General features: G+C 38.6%; 1 protein-coding gene across 2 annotated transcripts in view; it reads left to right on the forward strand.

Moving 5' to 3' along the window:
* NR6A1 (nuclear receptor subfamily 6 group A member 1) overlaps nt 1–16105 on the forward strand; it is a 233442-nt gene that overhangs the window by 25370 nt on the left and 191967 nt on the right. For both annotated transcript variants that reach the window (XM_047830144.1, XM_047830145.1), the window contains exon 2: nt 9818–9859. In XM_047830144.1, coding sequence (XP_047686100.1) covers nt 9818–9859 — 42 coding nt within the window. The remainder of the gene's footprint in view (nt 1–9817; nt 9860–16105) is intronic.

Genomic DNA, 16105 nt, shown 5'->3' on the forward strand with positions numbered 1-16105 from the left:
ACCAGAGCAGGGTTGATGTTAGGTGTCTTGCCTCCATTGTGTATCACTTTATTGATGTCTTAATATTAGGAAATTGCTTCAATATCAAAGTGGTATGGACAATTTTTAAAAATCTCTTTATAAAGAGAGTTTGGAAATAGGAATTTATGTATTTTTACCCTTTTTGAGCTTTAAGGATGTCAGGGAAATAAAGGTTGCAAAAAGTAACTTTTCAGTAACTTAAGGCTGTGAATGTCATGCTAAGGAGTTGAACATAGGGAACCAACAGAGGGATTTCAAGTGGATTAGGAAATCTAAGTTCTAGGAAGTGAGAAAAGAAAGGTACCAGAGAAAACAGTTACAATAGTTTAAGATTCTAGCATGGTGAAAAGCTTGAACTAGGTCTTTGAGGATTTGAGTAAGAATGAAAATGCTTTGGTGATTGTTAGATTAATTGGGGTGGGGATGGGAGGGAGAAGGATGGTAAAGTGGAAGTGAGATGGATGGTAGAGTGGATGGAGGAGTCCTTGGGGATCTTTGGCTTAGGGGATGAGAGTTGGTGGTATCTGGAACTTGGTACAGGAATGGGAACACAGAAGAAGCAGGCTTCAAAGAGAAAAGGTTCAATTCAACCAGTTGAATTTGTTGGAGCCTATGGGGCATCCTGGTAGATATTGCTATTATGCATTAGGCTAGATTTGTCTGTGTTTTAGGAGAACAGTCTCATCTGAAATAGAAAGTTTGGGGGTTATCTTTTGGGAAGTATAGGTGAAAATGTGTGTGAATGAGACCATCCAACCCAGGATGAAAGGTTAGCTTGTGTGTTGAGATAAGCCCTTCTTGCCCTCTTGACTTCATTTAAGGAAGAACAGGTCAGACAGGACGTATATAATCTTCATCTGTTAGGATGTGACTACCTCTGGGGGAAATATTTGCCAGTAGAGTGGTTAAGGCCGTCTAAAAGATATACATGGCTTACTGAATATTGTTGACGATCTGTATTTACATTCTCCCTTTCCTTCCTGACTAGCCTGATGCAAGTTCCACTTGCCATCAGAGTGTTTTCCAGTTTTCCCCCTACGAAGAAATAAGTGTGTTTGGTCACTGCTGCTAGTTTCTCCAGTAGGACATTGCTTCATAATTCCTTGTATACAGTCAGTTACCTATTTTCCTTTTTAGATGTAAGAATCTAGGGGTAGCCAGCTTTATTCATCTTTGTATCTCTCATATACTCTAGCACAGTGCCCCTATACATTGAGATTGCTAAGTAAGTGTTGAATTTAATTTTAGGATGTAGGAAAGTTTAGCATCTAAGAAGCAGCAGGAATTTTCTACCTTTAATCCTATTAGTGAAGTATCCTTTGTATTTATGTAGTGCTATAAACATATGTTGGTTGTTGCTGTTTTATCTTGACTTAAACTTTGAATAGTTTAAAATGTTTCTTTTCAGGTTATTTCATCCATATGATTAACTAGATTTGCTTCAGGTTTGAAAGATCCTGGGGTGAAAGGTTAAAGATGTTTTATCTTTTTGTTGTCACACAATGGATTTCTGAAGCTGGGAGAGGAGAGATGGTTCTGAGCTTTAGGCATTAATGACGAGTATGTCAGAAAGATCAGTGCCCAGCATTGTGTTTCTTTTATTTTTTTTTAAGTGTATTTATTTTGAGAGAGAGAGAGAGAGAGAGAGAGAGAGAGAGAGAGAGAGAGGGAGCACGCGAGTGCACAAGCTGGGGAGGAACAGAGAGAGAGAGGGAGAGAATGAGAATCCCAAGCAGGCTCCACACTGGTCGAGGTGGGGCTCGAACTCACAAACGGTTAGATCATGACCAGAGCCGAAATCAAGAGTCAGACAATTAGCCAGGTGAGCCACCCAGGTGCCCAACCAGAATTGTGTTTCTAATAAAAAGTAATTTAAAAGTCATTTAGAGAATGGTAGGTTTTTTTCCTTCAATTTAAGTGGTCAGTTTTAGAGAATTTAGTCAAATTATTTTGTTCTTAGGATTTTTTTTTAAATGTACATTTTTTTGTTTATAAGAACTATTTTCAATCAGAAAAGTAGAATGGAGGGGAAAAAAAATCAGCCATAATTCCCATACTTCGAGATAATCACTGGGATAAAATAGACTAAAATGTGCTTTTTCATGTATGTATGTATGTATGTATGTATGTATGTATGTATCAGAATAGCTGAACTCATCCTGGGAGTATAATTTTACATTTTTTTAAGATGTTTATTTTTGAGAGAGAATGCGTGTGAGTGGAGGAGGGGCAGAGCAGAGAAGGAGGGAGACAGAGGATCTGAAGTGGGCTCTGCACTGAAAGCAGAGAGCCCAACCAACACAGGGCTTGAACTCAAGAAACGTTGAGATCATGACCCAAGCCGAAGTCAGTCACTTAACTGACTGAGCCACCCAGGCGCCCCTATTTCATGTCTGTCTGTCTGTCTGTCTGTCTGTCTGTCTGTCTGTCTGTCTATCTATCTATCTATCTATCTATCTACCTACCTACCTACCTACCTATATCTATCTATCTAGATCTATCTATCTATCTATCTATCTATCTATGTATATATATCTAGATATATATATCTGAGCCAAAGTTGGAAGCTTAACCAAGCCATCCAGGTGCCCCTGTTCTATTTTCATATGGTGTTTTCAAGGAGAATAAGAAAAAGGTACATTCTTTTGCTTGTGGGGCATCTCTTGATGCTTCTCACTAATGGATTTCTCGAACAGAGCTGACTTCTGTTCCATCAAACCATCTGTTGAGGATGGTATGGGGTACTTTTTAAGATGATCTCAGCTTTCTGACCATGTTCAAACAAACTCCTTTGTAAGACTTTTCTTCAGTTAGTCTTTGAAATGACAATGAACAAAGAAATCTCCGCCACTCTCCCTACTGTTGCTGGGACTTAACTAAAAATATTTCAAAAGGATCTAGTTCTTGCCTAATTATTCATTCATTTAAAGTTTTATATTTTGGTTTTGACTTGGTTGGTGAAGTTACTCTAGCTGCTTCTGACATGGATATCTTGAATTCTTCAAGAGGAACTTTCTAAGCGGACCCATCTAAGATGTGGGTTTCTTCTTGGACTCTGGGTCCCTGCTGTTGTGGGAATGTCAGGGTTTATTCTTTGAAATAATGGCAAATTCCCTTCTATCTGGCTGTTGCAAAGCACATACTGTGCAAAGGTAGGATTTTATTACCAGACTGCTCTGAATACAAGTTGTTTTGTTTATCTTTTGTCACTCCTTCCATAAAAAGTAACAGAGTTCCATAATCTCTTTAAATCTATAAGATGGAGATAAGGGGCACTTGGGTGGATCAGTCAGTTAAGCGTCAGACTTGGTCTCAGATCATGATCTCACTGTTCGTGGGTTTGAGCCCACATCAGGCTCTGTGCGGGCGGACAGCCTGGAGCCTGCTTCAGATTCTATGTCTCCCTCTCTCTCTGCCCCTCTCCCGCTTGCACTCTGTCTCTCTCTCTCTCTCAAAATATAAAATAAACATTGAAAAAAAAGATGGAGATAAAATAGTAGTTACTTTCAGTACAAATTCATGCAAAACACCAAGCCGTTGCCTGGCATATAGTAAAGATTCATTAAATGGCAACTGACAGATTATTTTACATATTTTCTTACATGTACGCATTTTGAAATTTCTTTAACCTCTAGGCTGAATGAACAATTATCCGTAATCCTTTTTGTTACTTTAGAGAACCAGAAATTGTAAATGAAAAATGTCAGAGGCTCATCAGTACATGCAGTTTTCTGAGAAATGCCTGTACTATATTTCCATAGAAACACTAGTGACCTCTAACTCCTCAGACTGAACAGCCTTCTAAACTGTTTTCACCTTCTGATTCTGGAGCCACAGCCTTGAACCTGTGTGTACTGTTGTTATTTTTTTAAATGTTGTAAAATTGAAATGTCATCATATTGGGCTAGCTTTTCTGCCTTCAGCCTGGTTTCAAGGCTGTAATTACAAAGCTAGAAGCCTGAAAAACTGTATGAAAGGTGATGCAGGTTGATTAGATGGAAGTTATTAATGTTTCCATAGAAATGTAGATACTTCTTGGAAGCAATATTTAAGCTGAGCAAATATGTGGGTACAATAGGTTATATAATTGAGAATCTTTGGCTTCCCTTCCCCCCACTGTTTTTTTGCCCTTAAGATTTCACATTAAAATTACATTAGGAAGAAGGCATTGTTTTCTTCATTAGGAAAAAGGCTCTGCCAGCCATCTTTTGCTGTGTGGACCTGTGGTGCTCTGTCCCTGCATGCAAAAGCATTTTCTATTATTTCTGAAGTATGGTTTGTCAAGTTGCCTATGAGAAACAAAAGCTAATGGCCCAAGTGGCACCACACTCACTGGATGGAGAGCAAAGAGGCAGATGTGAATTTAGTGCTCAGCCAATCCAAAGAAAAGTGTTTCAGTATCTGTTTAGGTCTGGGGTTAGCTTACAGGTTGCAAATCTGGTTGTAGGGCAGGCCATGGTCCGACCAGCTAATGTTTGTTTACACCCACCCCCCGCCCACCAAAAAAAAACACCCTGCATTTTTCTCAACCTCTGTCCGATCTGTTCATTGTACCAAAAGGAGCCTAGAAGATGGAGTTGGGCAAGAACCTTGAAAGAATGGGAAGAGTTCCTAGAATTTAAGAAACTGTGGATGGTTTGCCATGTTTATGTTGGTTACTCCCAAAAAGTTCTTTTTTTTTTTTTTTTTTTAATTTTTAAAAAAATTCCTTGTGCTTTTAGTTTCCTGGTTGAAATTAGAGCAATTTCAAAGCCCATTTAGACTCCTGACTTCCTTCTGGGAGCCCTGTTTCATTTCATATCCGACTTTTAAAACAATGTGTAGAACTTGAATTGCAGTTGACTGGGTAAAAAATACATCAGATCTCTTATTTAATATTTAATTCAGTATTTTCAGGTCTGGTTTGTTTGTTTCTTGGATTTTGAAGCCAGTTTTCCCCTTTCTCTTCTTCAGAGGTCTGGGAAAAGCTTATAGGTTCAGTCATTGTGTCTGTAGGGCCTAACCTGGACTTGAGTATGTCTGGGAGAAGGAGGGGAAAGGATTAGAGACCTGACCTGAGCCTTGACATCAGAATGGTAAGAGAGGGCTCAGGCCGAGAAACTAAAGAGCATGTTGAATTTAGGGAGCTACAATGTAGTACTGTGTGGATGGAGTGTATACTGTTGGGTGGGATGGGGTGAGAAGCAAGAAATAAAGTTGAAGTGGTAGGCAGATCATTAAGGATCTACATTTTTTTGTTTTGGGGATAGATACGGTGTTTGATTAGAATTGTAGAATTTTACCTGTTAAGAGCCTTGCCTTAATTTTGCCTGTGCACTGCTGAGACTTCAAAATAGACCGGGTGAATGGTCCTGACCAATATCCAGGTTTCTTGCACCATGCTGCCTTCATAAGTTAAATAAAAATATTCCTAGAGTAATATTTAACTTGATTTTGTAAAAGACACATTATGATTACAATTAACTACTGTTTTCAGGCTTGAACTAATTTACTGGCATTACCCGTAGCTTTTGTTTGTTTACATTTGGGTAAAAAGGGATACTTTTATTTAGGATCCTGTTATGGTAAATACATGATTTTAGAGTCAAAATGGTAACTAAGGAAAAAGATCAGTAACGTTTTAATATGCCTCTGTAACCATAGACTGAGGAGTCACTGATCTTTTTCTTTTCCCCAAATGCCTATTGGAGAAAAGCTTATCAACTGGATCTTCTTTTGTATTAAAGAAAATCACTAGACTTAGAGCCACTTATTGATGATCACTTGCCACAAAGTAGGAAATTTATGTAAATCTTGTGACATTTGAACAAGATGATTATTTTTATACCCCTTTCGGGAAATAGGCCTACGGTAATTAAGTAAACAAAAATAGCGGCGAATATGGGATTTGAATCTAACTCTTAACTCAGACCCGTGCCCATTTCACTGTGCATCTGTTTTCTAAATTAAACCATGGTAAGTCAGTATAAGCTTTGCACTAAATTTCAGATTGCTTGTGAGAACACTGACTTGGTATATATATGCTCTGAGGAACTAATCTGTATTTTTTGTCCTTATTTATTTATTTAGGATCATTCCAGTGACCTTGAATTGTCTGTCCCTTTTTAAAACAATCTGAGTCAGTAACCAAAGACCTTAGATTTCTCAGAACATTTCCTTATTTGTTTAATGTGTTCTATTCTGTGAGGCAAATGGTTTTGGGGGTATGTTGGTGTATTTATGTGACTTAGGAGTCTGTTTTTTACTGAAAAACTCCTATCATTTGCCGTTGTGTTAAATGACTTGAACACATATCAGGGTTACTTCTAGCAGTGGTTTGAATTCTTCTAGCTAAGAATCATTTTGCTAGCTAGATCTGGTTGCTGAGAATCTGGGCAAGACTCTGGGAATGGTAGCCAGATCTAGCCATTCCATTGACTTGTTCTCAGGAGATAGGATTAACATTGTTTTACCTATCTCCTAAGGCCTTCTGCGTTAGTGGTGATCTTTAAAACCAAAGACAGCATTATTAGCCAATGGCCTCAGGGCTGGATGGAAAGAATGTAGGTATAGTTACTGAAATCCATAATTCTTGTGACCATTGGAGGAATTTGTTTTAGGACAAATATAAAGAGTCCTTCTTTCCTTGGGAGGTAGCATGTATCTGGAATCACTGCATCAAGCACTTTATAGGCTCAAAATATTAAAAGGTTCAAGAATCACAGCAAATAACTGAAGTGACATTAGGGTTCCATCCCAGGTCTTTGAGGGTGAAGTCACGAATGGGTCAATAGTTCTGCTGTAAACTACTTTTTGCTACCACTGACAGCACTGAATTGGATGGGCCCTAGGGATTATTTAGTAGTAGCTCACATAGGTTGAGCTCTGACTTTGTCAAGTACCATGCAAAGCCTTTACAAGAACTATTGCATTTATCCCTTTTAACAGATTTATAAGGTAGGTACTGTTGTTAATTCCAATTTATAGGAGGTTACGATTAATCCTACTTGGATTATATAGACTGAGAGTGTGAAAGGGTAAGTCTCCAAAGAAAAATTAGGATGCCGTTAACAGAAGAGGGGAGTGGTTGCTAGGCAGATAAAAGCAATAGATGTCTGCTTTAATTATTTTTTTAATGTTTATTTTTGAGAGAGAGACAGAGAGAGAGACAGAGTGCAAGTGGGGAAGGGGCAGAGAGAGAGAGGGAGACACAGAATCCAAAGCAAGCTTCAGGCTCCGAGATGATAGCACAGAGCCCGATGCAGGATTTGAACCCACGAACTGCAAGATCATGACCTGAGCAAAGTCATATGCTTAACTGACTGAGCCATCCGGGTGCCCCTAATGATTTTTCTTAGTATTTTCTTTGTTTGTTTGTTTTTTTTTTTTTTTTAGTCACCCTCTCTTTGTGTTTGATCTAGTCACTTTGATTTCAGAATAATGTTTGCTTTCAGAAAATGTATTAAGTTTTATCCTTTCTTGAGACTTTTAGTATAGTTCTCTAAGGTTCAGAATCTGAGGTCTAGAATAAGGAGTGTCTTGTCTGAAATCATTATCACTAAACCAAAAGAATTTAGGAGAGATCTTCTAACTTCTAACCCTGCCTTCCCATGCTTTTGTGCTGTTTTCGAGTCAGCTTATGTTAAATGAATGCTTGTTCTCAGTTTCACTTCTGGCAGAATGTTGTATATTTAACTCATGTGTAAAGATGAGTTATTTGCTTATTGTCTTGCATCTCTCGACAGCTTTTCTGATTCCCATCGCCTTTATGTATATAGAAAGGCTTTGAAGTTGCTTTGAGGTGAACCTTCTCAGTCATCTTAGCCACTTTCAGCAACTTCCAATCTCTGCTGTTCAGATCAGATTTCCATATTCAGACCTTCCACACTTCATTCTAGACTTAGATTTTCTAATTCTGTGACTGTGATCCAGAGGTAGGGATGTGTTTTCCGTTTAGTTCATCCTGCATTTGAGCACCATCCATAATGTATTGGCAACTGTTCCGGGCATAGAAGCAGCTCTACAGATGGTTATAGCATGGTTCCTAACCTTGAAGAGCTCGTTATGTCGTGGAGGAGGCAGGTATTTTTTTTATTTATTCCTCTTTGAATGTTTATTTGTTTTTTGAGAGAGAGTGAGCGTTCGCGCGTGCACAAGTAGGGGGAGGGAAAGAGAGAACAGGAGAAAGAGAATCCCAAGCAGACTTCGAACTGTGAGCACGAGCCCAACGTTGCAGGGCTTGATCTCATGAACCATGATACCATGACCTAAGCTGAGATCAAGAGTCGAATGCTTAACCTGCTGAGCCACCCAGGTGCCCCATTGCTCCGTTATTTAAAAAAAAAAAAAAAAAAAAAAAAAAAAAATTTTGTTTATTTTTGAGAGAGACAGAGACAGAGCACGAGGTGGGGTGGGGCAGAGCGAGAGAGGGAGACACAGAACCCAAAGCAGGCTCCACGCTTTGAGCTGTTTGGCAGAGAGCTTGACGCGGGGTTTGAACCCATGAACTGTGAGATCATGACCTGAGCCAAAGTCAGATGCTGAACGAATGGAGCCACCTAGGGACCCCCTTTAAAAAAAAAAAATTTTGTTTTTTGTTTGTTTGTTTTGCTTCATTATTTTTAAATTAACCATGGAGATACTATAGTTGATACTTACTGAGCAGCTTTGTGCTAGGCTTGTGAAGTAATTCAGCTACAGTTGTGAACAAGACAGGCCAGGTCCCTTCTCCTATAGAACAAACACGTTGTATCATGGTGAAATCAAACATTGAACACGTAATTTCTTGATACAAGTAATGTCTTGATGAATGCACAAAGTGTTATAGATAATTATAATAGGGTGCTTTGACCTCGTGTGTGAGACAAGGGTACAGGAGGCAAGAGAAGCTTTTCTGAGGAGATAATCTTATTTTATTTATTAATAATAAATTAATAATTATAATTATATATAAATATTATAATTATATGCACATGCGAGTGGGGGAGGAGTGGAGAGAGAGGGAGAGAGAATCCTAGGCAGGCTCCTCACCATCAGCACAGAGCCTGATGCAGGCAGGGCTTGAACTCATGAACTATGAGATGATGACCTGAGCCGAAGTCAGATGCTTAACTGACTGAGCCACCCAAGCACCTCTTTTCTGAGGAGGCATTTAAACTAAGGATGAGTAGAAAACAAACTGGAGAAAGTAAGCAGTTGTTCCAGGGAAAAAAACTTGCATCGGCTACGTATAGAACACCTAAAGTGTGTTTGCTATTCACTATGCCTGATTTTTCTCTTCAGTGTGTTAGCTACACACCGGTCAGACAAATGTAGCTCAGATACTTTGGGCCTGAAATGTGCTTTTAGAGTTCTTTATTCTGACCTGAACTGCATACTTATTAATGTAAAATTGCTTCTATATGTGTGTGTAGGTAAATTTTCATCATTTGTGAAAATTTTAAGCGAAATTACCGTTTGATATTTGTCATAAGCTCATATTTTGTATATTTTGCTTTCTTTTGGAAAATAATTGATAACATTAAGTAGAGCATGACCGGTACTTAATGAATTGTAATCTTTCTGTGAATTTTTATTCCAACTAACATTGGCATGCTTACTCGTTCCTCATCAGTACCTTGTGGTAAGTGCTGTTATTCTCTCCATTTTTTTAATATAATGATGATGAAATGGAGCCTCAGGGAGGGATGGATATACAGTAACTAAATGTAATAGAGGTAGGATTCAAAACCAAATTTGACTTCTGAGTCTGAATTTTTGAGTCTTCTTAGAGTAATTCGTGAATCATAATCTTTTTTCCCTATTGTTCTCTCTTTAGGTTTTTGTCAGGATGAATTGCCAGAGCTCGACCCGGGCACTAGTAAGTTCTGAATGTTCCCAGTGTTTGTGGGTAAGAAATGGATGTGTGTATGTGTACTTTCAAATGTATAACTTAAGGGTGTCATTGGTGGCCTTATTGATTCAGATTTTATTTCACTTTGATTTATAATTATGAGGAGGGCATCTTTTCTAGTTATGCTTTCGTTTTCCTCTCATATTATTCACTGGCTAGAAATGTAATCATTTAATAGAAAGTTGGTTTGCTAAAAATTTCCATTTAATATTAATCTCCTTTCCTTGTTCTCCACCCTCCCATGAAACCAACAACAAAAATTGTGCTTTCATTTATGCACACATGCAACCATATATCCATAACCACTTTTCTAAAGTATTGACTAGCTTTGACATAATTCTTTTTTCTTCTGAAATGACACGGGTGGCAGGAGGTTTAAAAGAGGGATTTTTCTTGGTTTAGGTATTTATAATCAATAACCTTTGTACCACAGTTTAGTTTCTAAAGCACCTTTATCTACATTAAAGTTAACATTAAGAGGGTGACCATTTCAAGTTCTAATTAAATGATGTTTTTCAGGACTCTGTCTTGATCATAGATAATCATCTGTGTTTCCAGTGCTTTCAAAATGTGGCATACACCACTCTGGGATATGGTTATAGCTATTAGAAATAGGACATGGGAATATCCAGGTGTAAAGACCTTATTCTTCTATAATGCCAAAAGGTCAAATGATAATTCAGATTTGAGAATTCATGAGATTATCTAGAGTTATTTTTCTAGTTCGAGTACTTTTTAGGGTCACGAGACTGGCTTTTTGTCACCAATCTGTTGAGGTAAGTGGTAAAGTTTACCTTCTCACCATCCTAGCTAATATCCGCTCTCTGAGGGTGTGGACCTTTTCCTATATTTTTCCCATACATTTTAACAATATAAAAATTCATGTCTGTTTTACTCGTACTTAGTAATTTCAAGACAAAATAAATCCTACAATGCTAATCAAACACCAGGAAAATAGAATTGTCTTTTTAGAAATTGTAAAGTTTAGTCAGCTTTGTAGGTAGTATAGGCTGTTTGCCCTGACATTCCAGTATCTATGAGTGAACATAATATTTTCTCTTTGCCCTTCTCTTATGAATAGCCCTCAGGAGGAGGAAAATATAAATTCTTGAGTCATGGTCCTTTCTTGGATTTTTGAACATTAGGAAGGACATTGAGATGCCCTGAAATCTTTCAGACAGAACTGCACATAAAATGTGCTAGATAATTGAGAATTGTGTTAAACATTGCCTGTTCTCTCTGCTTCAAGCTCAGTTCTAGGCTCCAGGGGTATACAAACAGATAAGTCTAGATCCTGTCCTCATCTATTAACAGTCTATTGGAAAGTATTTACTTGTCTGGAATTATTTGAAAAAGCATTTTTTTAAACCTCTATTTAGCACATAATACCCAAACTTCTCCTTTCCTGTACTTAATAGCAGTTGAAAATAGCTCATGCCCATCTTCCAGGAAAGGTCCTCATTAAGATTATTATTGAATTTTCTTTTTGGGCCAAGTAATCCTAAATCATTTAACATTTCTGCATAGAATCTCTAGCCAGATAGGGTGATTTACACACCTCTGCATTCCATGAGAATGAACAGATACTGAATCATAATTTTATATATCAGTGCAGAATAGGAGTTACCTAAAAAAATCGCTTTAAAAAAATTGTACTTATGTGGTCAGTATTCTCAATAATCCCCAAATTATCTTTGTGAAGTTAGTAGTATTTTATTCCTCTCTCTCTCTCTCTCTCTCTCTCTCTCTCTCTCTCTCTGTTATTCCTCTCTCTTTTATAACATAATATTACATAATAGTAAATAACAAATAGCAAAAGTAAAAATTTATCATCTCTAAGCCCTTTGGAGTTCAAATGAGCATGCCTAGTCCTACCAAGTGATAGGAAACCATATGGACTGTATGTGTTGTCTTACGTTGGTTATGAATATTAAAATTGCAAACTCCATGCCTTCTGACTGGGAAGGAATAACATCTCCTATGTTAATGCCTCATGACTTTTGCATATTAGATTGAGGACAATAGGGATTTCTCTGTGATGCCTCTTTAGAATTGAGAGACCCCAATGTCTCCTCTACCCTTCAAATTCCTGATAGGGAAAGCCTGCTCATACTAGCTCTTTTTTGGAACAGGAAATGCCGTTGTTTCTGATTTCCCATTGTGGTTGACAGTAGTTGTAGACAGCAAGTTTGGGACAACAGGTGGGATGTGTTGGAAATAGATGAGGAAAAACTGATTTTGTCCAATTCTAATGGCTTTTTTTTTTTTTTTTAACCTTTTCTGTGATAAAGCAGATGGGTAGCCAGGCTTAGAATATGGGCAGCTGTTCACACTCACTCTGGCTGCCTTCTTATGATTCCTGGGCTTGTTGGAGTCCAATGTTATGGCACAGGTTCAGGCTAAGTTCATTTCTACAAGAAGCATCTCTGTACCCTGCCCATTAGCATAAGCTAGGGACAAGGGCAGTCAAAGGTCAAGAAAAGTTCAAAACAGCATAACCTTTCTGTGCTTCTGTTTCCAAATAACCCCAGTCTGCCCTGCTCCCCGAGTTTTTTCCTCAACTATCGTGTTTACCGTGTAGTTGTAAAACTCAAGAGAACAAGGACTGACTTGATACAAGGGAAGTTAGAGAATAGAAGTCATTGTTGCTTAAAACAGGAGAAATAATTGATTTATGTTTGGGGGCCAATTAGGCTATAAAACAGGAACAGTAAAGGGACCTATGACTTTAGGACAGCTACTTGCTCTGATTTCTGTCCCACAGACAAGGGGCTCCCCAATAAAGGCTGTCAGCTTTCTAGGCTAAATTATTAATTCCTTTCATGCCTCTCAGGGATTGTAAACAGCACATAATACAGGAAAACAATTGATACTGTTCAGTTATTGGCCAGATAGAGGGTCAAAGGGTAAATAGTTGGATTAGCAACAGCTGTTCTTCCTCCTCAGTCAAACTTTTGTTCCTTCTTATCTATTTCAGCAAAGTCCTTCCTGTGTTTTTGGCCTCTAAATAGTTAAATCCATTTCTTTTCTTGTAAAATAAGCCTACAAATAATTATTGACCAAAATTGAAAATACTCAATATTTTACTTCAGTTTCCAAAATTGAAAATGGGCATTCTTTTTGGTATGTGCTGACCATGTTGTTTGAAGTTCAAAGGATATTATCCCAAGGAAAGTAGCTACTTTAAGTTAGACAGATTAGAAGCTTTTTAGCTATTTTTTACCAACTGCTTGAGGTTCTTGGTGCAGCTTGATTAAAAGAAAAAAAATTGCCTTTGTTTAAAACTGATAATGCATGATAATAAGTAGGATGATGCATGTTCATTGTGGAAAACACTAAAAGAAAAATATAAACCCTCTGATCCCACCACTCAGAAATAACCATTATTTCTTATTTGAGATTATGTCCTTCTAGCTTGTCTGAGTTTGTTTTTTACATAATTAGGAATCATTTACTGATTATCATTTACATAATTTACATAATTATGAAACATTTTTCATAAATATATTAAAATTTTTTTTTAAATATTTATTTTCGAGAGTTGGGGGGAAGGCAGAGAGAGGGAGACACAATCTGAAGCAGGCTCCGGGCTCTGAGTCAGCGGCACAGAGCCCAATGTGGGGTTCGAACCCACGAACTGTGAGATCATGACCCAAGCCAAAGTCGGACGCTTGCCTGACTGAGCCTCCCAAGTGCCCCTTTTCCATAAATATTTTTAATGGAAGAATAATATTTCATTCTAAGGGAATAACTGCCATGATTTTTTTTTTAAACCATTCTCCTGTTGTTGGACATTTAGGTTGTTTCTGGAAGGTTTTTCTACATTCTATAATGCCATGGTAAACATGTTTTTGCATAAATTTTTCTCTGCATTTCAAATGAGCCTTTTAACATATAAACCAAAATTCTTCTGAATCAAGAGCATGGGAAAGGCGCCTGGTGGCTTGGCCGGTTAAGTGTCTAACTCTTGGTCACAGGTCAGGTCTTGATCTCATGGTTGTAAGTTCAAGCCTTGTGTTGGGCTCCACATTGAGTGTGAAGCCCACCTTTAAAAAAAAAAAAAAAAAAAAAAAGGTCGGGGGGGGTGCCTGGGTGGCTCTGTTGGTTGAGTGACTGACTTCGGCCCAGATCATGAGCTCATGGTTCGTGGGTTTGAGCCCCGCGTTGAGCTCTGTGCAGACAGCTCAGAGCCTGGAGCCTGCTTCAGATTGTGTGTGTGTGTGTCTCACTCTACCCCTCCCCCACTTATGCTCTGTCTCTCTCTGTCTCAGAAATAAATAAACGTTAAAAAAAATTTAAAAAAAAGGCGTGGTCTCTGGCTCAAGGTTGCTTAGGTTCTATTTGGCTTCAGTGTTTACTAGGTCTGTAATATCTTGGCTAAGTTATTTAACATCTCTGGACCTCAGTGTTTTCATCTGTAAAATGGGGACAGTAAAAATTTATTCCTACTTTACAGGGCTGTTGTGAGGATTAAATGAAGTAATACACACACACACACACACACACACACACACAGATACATTTACATTGAGAACAATGCTTGGCAAATGGTAAACACTGTTAGTGTGTGCTATTCTAGGCTATGTACCATAATGTTGAAATTCTCGGTCTTTCTATATTAATGGTTGTTGTAACTGCACTTTATTCAATTAAAGTAGCCTATGTTTTTTAATTACACAAAGATATATCATTCCAGATGTTAGCAGGTGTAAGTTTCTGCTTCAAGTAAATAGTTCCCTCAGAGAGGCAGAGCTCATATATTGCTGACTACTTTGGCCAAGACTGTTCTTTACCATCTGGTTGACTGTTAGGGTGTTTTGTTCCCCATCCCCCAGCCAGCAGTAGGTAACCTCCCAAGTGACCATCTGCCAATCCATTTATTTAACCTCTTAGGAAACTAAAGAAGTTAACCTCTGCTTATTTAAAACACATACTCAAGGGGCGCCTGGGTGGCGCAGTCGGTTAGGCGTCCGACTTCAGCCAGGTCACGATCTCGCGGTCCGTGGGTTCGAGCCCCGCATCAGGCTCTGGGCTGATGGCTCGGAGCCTGGAGCCTGTTTCCGATTCTGTGTCTCCCTCTCTCTCTGCCCCTCCCCCGTTCATGCTCTGTCTCTCTCTGTCCCAAAAATAAAAAACATTGAAAAAAAAAAATTAAAAAAAAAAAAATAAATAAAACACATACTCAATATTCTGGTTTCTCTTCAAATCGTATAAATCTTTCGCCTAAAACACATACCCAAATTATGCACTCTTTGGTCAATACCATGCTCATTCTGGGGAAAAAATTTGTACAGTTAAAAACCTGACCATTATTATTTTATTTATTATTTTTTAAAATGTTTGTTTATTTTTGAGAGAAAGAAGAAAGCACACGAGTGCACGTGTGAGCGAGAAAGAGGCAGAGAGAGGGAGAGAGAGAATCCAAAGCAGGCTGTGAAACTATCAGTGTGGAGCCTGACGCAGGACTCGAACTCACAAACCGTGAGATCATGACCTGAGCTGAAATCAAAAGCTGGACACTCAACCTGTTGAGCCACTCAGGCGCCCCCATTACTATCTTATTTTATTTTTATTTTATTATTATTTAAAATAAATTTTTTTTTTCAACGTTTATTTATTTTTTGGGGGACAGAGAGAGACAGAGCATGAACGGGGGAGGGGCAGAGAGAGAGGGAGACACAGAATCGGAAACAGGCTCCAGGCTCTGAGCCATCAGCCCAGAGCCCGACGCGGGGCTCGAACTCACGGACTACGAGATTGTGACCTGGCTGAAGTCGGACGCTTAACTGACTGCACCACCCAGGCGCCCCTTTATTATTATTTTTTTAAATGTATGTTTATTTTAGAGAGAGACACACAGAGTGTGAGTGGGGGAGGGGCAGAGAGAGAGAGAGGGAGACACAGAATCTGAAGCAGGCTCCAGGCTCTGAGCTTTCAGCACAGAGCCTAACATGGGGCTCGACTTCATGAACCGTGAGATTATGACCTGAGCTGAAGTCAGATGCTTAACCAACTGAGCCACCCAGGTACCTCCCCATTATTATTTTATTCTATTTTTTTATTTTTAATTTTTTTTAAATGTTTATTTTTGAGAGAGAGAAAAAGAGAGCACAAGCAGGGGAGGAGTAGAGCGAGAGGGAGACACAGAATCTGAAGCAGGCTCCAGGCCCAGCTGTCAGCACAGAGTCCGACGGGGCTCAAACCCACAAATTG

This window comes from Prionailurus viverrinus, chromosome D4, assembly GCF_022837055.1.
Source record: "Prionailurus viverrinus isolate Anna chromosome D4, UM_Priviv_1.0, whole genome shotgun sequence".
Taxonomy (NCBI): Eukaryota; Metazoa; Chordata; class Mammalia; order Carnivora; family Felidae; genus Prionailurus; species Prionailurus viverrinus.